At 33.7% G+C, this 5,000-nt stretch overlaps 1 protein-coding gene across 1 annotated transcript in view; it reads right to left on the bottom strand.

Moving 5' to 3' along the window:
* LOC122244887 (carbohydrate sulfotransferase 11) overlaps nucleotides 1-4,828 on the bottom strand; it is a 27,473-nt gene extending 22,645 nt beyond the window's left edge. The window contains exon 1 of the mRNA XM_086542115.1: nucleotides 4,339-4,828. Coding sequence (XP_086398241.1) covers nucleotides 4,339-4,794 — 456 coding nt within the window. The 5' untranslated portion in view covers nucleotides 4,795-4,828. The remainder of the gene's footprint in view (nucleotides 1-4,338) is intronic.
* Nucleotides 4,829-5,000: the final 172 nt, after the last annotated feature.

Genomic DNA, 5,000 nt, shown 5'->3' with positions numbered 1-5,000 from the left:
AGAAGAGAAAAAGAGATTTGTTTGTGACCGGTGAACCAAGAGCAAAAAAGGTCAGCTCTCAACACTCCCCCCCACCCTTTTAATGTAGGGAAGCATATCCAGTATAGTTAGGCAGCAGGGACCAGAGCCCCATCCAAAGGATAGGTGAGATAGTGGTAAGTCAAACTGGGAGTCCTGGCTTGGGAGGTTCAGGGATTACGAAACACCGCTTCCATCTCGCTCCGTAAGTATACAAATGGGGCAAGCACTTCTGTTATATATATATATATATATATATATATATATATATATATATGTGTGTGTGTGTGTGTGTGTGTGTGTGTGTGAAGATGGTAGAATGCAGTAACGCATTTTTAATATATACAAATTTTTACCTCCCTGACCGGGACTCGAACCCGCGCCGTAAGTTCGACAGGTACGGAGGTGATACCGCTCGGCTACACGACCCGACAAAAGAGTTGTTCAACCAGACGCCTTATGAGATGTCATGGACATTACCTATGTGTTCTCATCAGAACAGGCATGGGTTCGAGTCTCGGTCAGGGAGGTAAAAATTTGTATATATATATATATATATATATATATATATATATATATATATATATATATATATATATATATATATACAAACACACATATATATAGTTTATTCCTTTACTTACCACCCTGGCTAACTGCACAGGCAAAGACAAGATTTGATACACTTGATGCATCGTACTAATAATATATGGTAATGTTTAATTAAAAATGTAGTTTTTAACATTATTGATTGAAAAAATATATATATGTGGATATATATATATATATATATATATATATATATATATATATATATATATATAATTACTTAGCTCTTTTTCCATTCATTCACCACCCCAACAATCAGCGCAGGAATGAGCATGCAATGTTGCACATGGTATATTGTCATTATATAATATTACATTCAATGATTTAGGATGTAGTGCCAGTATATCATCTAGTGCATCAGATAATATGAAATAGTTACATAGCTCTGCGTACCTCATGCTAGGTGGTTTGAAAGGATGAATTTAATTTCGTGTTTTCTTGTATTCATTGCAAAGGTTACAAAGTATTTTCCACATTACATGTTGCACTAAACTACTAGCACAGTCTGTATCCAAATCTATTCTTTGCGGTCACATCACAATGTCTTGTTCTTATCTGATAAGATCCATAGATAAGTCTATCCTGTGAAAAATTGGCCTTAATGTTTTTTTTTTTGGCACAGCTTTTAGGTTTCTGAGAGTTTATTAACACAATCAGATCCTCCTTGTTGTAGTTCTAATTATGTGTAAAATCATATCAAGAGGTATTCCAAGGTCGATCCAAGGTCGATATCCACCTTTTGTTTGTCCCATGCTGATCTCGCTAGGCGATCACGTATGGTCATGTTTCGGGATTCCAAAGGGCGATGGTATCCACATGAAATGTATAACATGACCTTGTTTTTTTGCATGATGTACATTTATTCTGATATGGTCTGCAATATTTGCACTACCTTAATCAAGAGTGTCCAAAGTCTCGAGAGCACTTTGCACTTCTGTGGCTATGAAAATTCCTGCCACTCATTTTATGTAGCGTTAACCTAGCTATGTTCCCTCCTGTAATCATGGTGATGTAAAATATTGTTTTTTTTTTTTTTTTATACAACACACCCACATCCTGGTCTGCTCACACACTGTAAGGATCCCTTCAGTGTAGCATTCACACACACTATTCAGATTTTCCACATGTCCACTAGGAAGTGCAAGCGCGAACTGCTTAATGAAGATTATTTACATAAGATACACTTAATACCGATATTTTTCATGGCTGAACAAAGCGTCCATGTGTGGCCCTACCTATCGGTAAACTTAATTGTAATATATATTCATATATTACTTGTATCCATGAGTTTGAGTATGAATCGGTGCTGTCACATAAGGTTGGATTCACTACTTTATGTTTTAGCTTCCTTTGGAATGAGAGGTTCTGTAAATGCTTTTACACTAAATTTGGTATTGATGTGCAATATTCTTTCGTAGATAGAAGTCAAGTTAAGTTCTGTTCTTATATTCACAATCCTCGTTGCTTTAGGGGCACCGAGAATGATCCTCATAGTCTCATTCTGTACAGTCTAGATGCAAAATGAAAGACATGATAATATACAAATGTTCGTATGTATGATAGGTAGAGGAATCTAGCAATGTTGGCATTGATACCATGGTCTCCACCAACAAGGGCATTTAGCGACTTCCGTTGTTACAAGAATTCTTTATTTTTTATGAGCTCTGTGTGGTTGACAGTCACCCCAAGGCACTTTTATCAGTGACAGAGACCTGGCTCAACGTCATCCATTAGAAATTTTGGCAACGCGATTGTGTAGGGATTTTTCAACCGAGATTATCATGCCTCCTTCTGGTGCCCATACTGAGAGTATATCAAGAATTTGTTGCATTCAATTCAAATATCATCATATAGCAAATAATGGATTCATTATCTTCAAGTGTTATATCGACTAATAATCTGTACATTAAGACATTGAATAATCAGCAGATTGGTTCGCAAGGTACATTTGAATCCAAGTTAAGATCTTTCCTTGAATACCAAAGTTAGTCAGTTACACAAGGATGTTTCCAAAATCAAGAAACACTGTTTGCATGCATGAACGTGAGTCTGCTAAGTATTCTGGAAAGTAATGTTCACTGCTACGTCCTGGGAGGAATCCATACAGTCTAAGGGATAAAGCATACGATACGTGAGTCTGTTTAGGACCATTCTCTCATTTACAAAATCAAGGAAATGGGAAATGAGCCGAAGTATGCATTAACTAGTGCTATCCTCTTTCGGGGTTTTCGCTTTACCATTATAATGTGCATTATTTAATTCCTACTCATTTACCTCAGCAAAGTCGGTGGGAGGGGGGGGGGGAGGCAGTGGCAGAATAAGTTGGAACAATGTGCAAATATCTATTCATTTTCGAATTATAGAATTCATCCTGAATCTTCTGTAGATAAGTTCTGGTCCACTGATCTAGAAGTGCAAGTGGGATTTCAAGTGTGGCGTGTGAACTCCGTCGAATTCCCAGCTTTAAACTTCTTTTCAGGTTTTTATTTCTTTTCAAGTTTTTTTTTTTTTTTTAATTGCTTTTTCAGGCTTGTCACGTGCAATGTTCAAACTGCATTATCTTCCCTCTTCAATCTCCGGTTTCCCACGTGTCCCCCAAAATTGATGGCGTGGAGGAAAAGCGCTAAAACTCTTTTATAGGTTCCCTACCCAACTGTTAATGCATATTTTTTTAAAGCATATTGTAATGCATATAATACTCACAGTTAAGTCATCAATAATAATAACAACTGAACGATAATACTAATAGCGGTAATAATGATAACAAAAATGATGATTACAAAATGAAGATGAGAATAATTATAATGAAGATAATAACCATAACAATAATAACAATAACAGCAATTATAATGATAACGATAATAATGATCATAATAACAGAAATTAGGGTAATTGTTATAACAAAAATGATGATAATAATAGTAATGATCATAATGATGATGGTAAAAATAATGATCATAATGATGATGGTAAAAATAATGATCACAATGATAATGATAATGATAAAGATAATAATACCAATTATACTACTAATAATAACAATAATAATAATAAGATATAAAAAAAATGATAACAAAGAAATTATTTTTGTTGATGATTAATAGTAAGTTATAATATTTATATTAGATATAGCGATAATGATTATGCAACTACTACTACTTCTATTGCTGCTATAATAACATTAGTAGCAAATACAATAATGATGATACTATTGATAATGATAATATTGATAATAATGATAACAAAAATAATGATGATAATGGCAATAATTATAGTAATAATGATGGGAATAAAAATAATGATGGTTATAATAAGAAAATACTAATAATGATAATAATGACAGAAATAATAATAATGAAAATAACAACTACAACAATACCACAACCACCACCACTAACAACAACACTCTCAATGATAATGATGACGATGAAAAAAAATATATATATATATACATATATATATATATATATATATATATATATATATATATATATATATATATATATATATATATATATATATATATATATATATATATATATATATATTAACATTGGGAAGTCGTCAGCTTAATTGAATGCTCTTGAATGTTATAAATTATGAGAAATGTTTAGATTCCGCATAAATAAACTGAACTTTTACGTCATGAACGAACGTTTTTGCTGCCATATAGAGAATAAAAAGCTTAGAAAAAAGAAACCGTTTAATTACCTTTGCTGAGACACAGAAAAATGTTCGATATCTGTTTATGTAATATATAGCTTCTTTGTTCAAGGCCCGAGTAGTTGTAGAAATATCTTGGGCACATTGCTTCTGCAGATGTTCTTTCCTGAAGTCGAATCTTTGTTTCACCATTTCGAAATATTGATCATCTGTCATATTATCTCCGTTTGTATTCTCTTCGATTTGAGTTCTGGTCAGCTGTGCTTCGTTTACTCGAATCTCGGCTTCACTGTCTGGACTCTCGGTTTTGTTTACCTGAGTCTCGGATTTTCTTTCCGAAATCTCGGCTTCGCTTTCGAGAATTTTTATTTCTGGAATCTCTGGAGATGTAAAACTGAATTCATTATTTGATGTGTATCTGTATATGTACACTGCCGTAAAGACTATTACAAGCAAACCAAAGTACACGACCCCGCGGTATGTTAAATGTAAACAATTAGACATCGTTGAGGCCAGGACGCGTGTTAGTCGCACAAGACCTTTCTCGAGACTGACATTTTTCGAAGCTAACACATGTTGGAAACGGGTTCTGGGTTATTACCCATATTAAGCAGGCATACAAATAGGGAATTAAATCAATGTATTCATTACCATTACCATCCGATGAATACAACCTGTAAACAGACAATTTAAACAACAGAATATGAGGA

The sequence above is a fragment of the Penaeus japonicus genome, unplaced genomic scaffold, assembly GCF_977035675.1.
Source record: "Penaeus japonicus unplaced genomic scaffold, GWHDUDI00000001_assembly GWHDUDI00000001, whole genome shotgun sequence".
Lineage (NCBI taxonomy): Eukaryota > Metazoa > Arthropoda > Malacostraca > Decapoda > Penaeidae > Penaeus > Penaeus japonicus.
The sequence above is the reverse complement of the archived record's forward strand: the minus strand, read 5'-3'. Positions and strand labels throughout refer to the sequence as shown.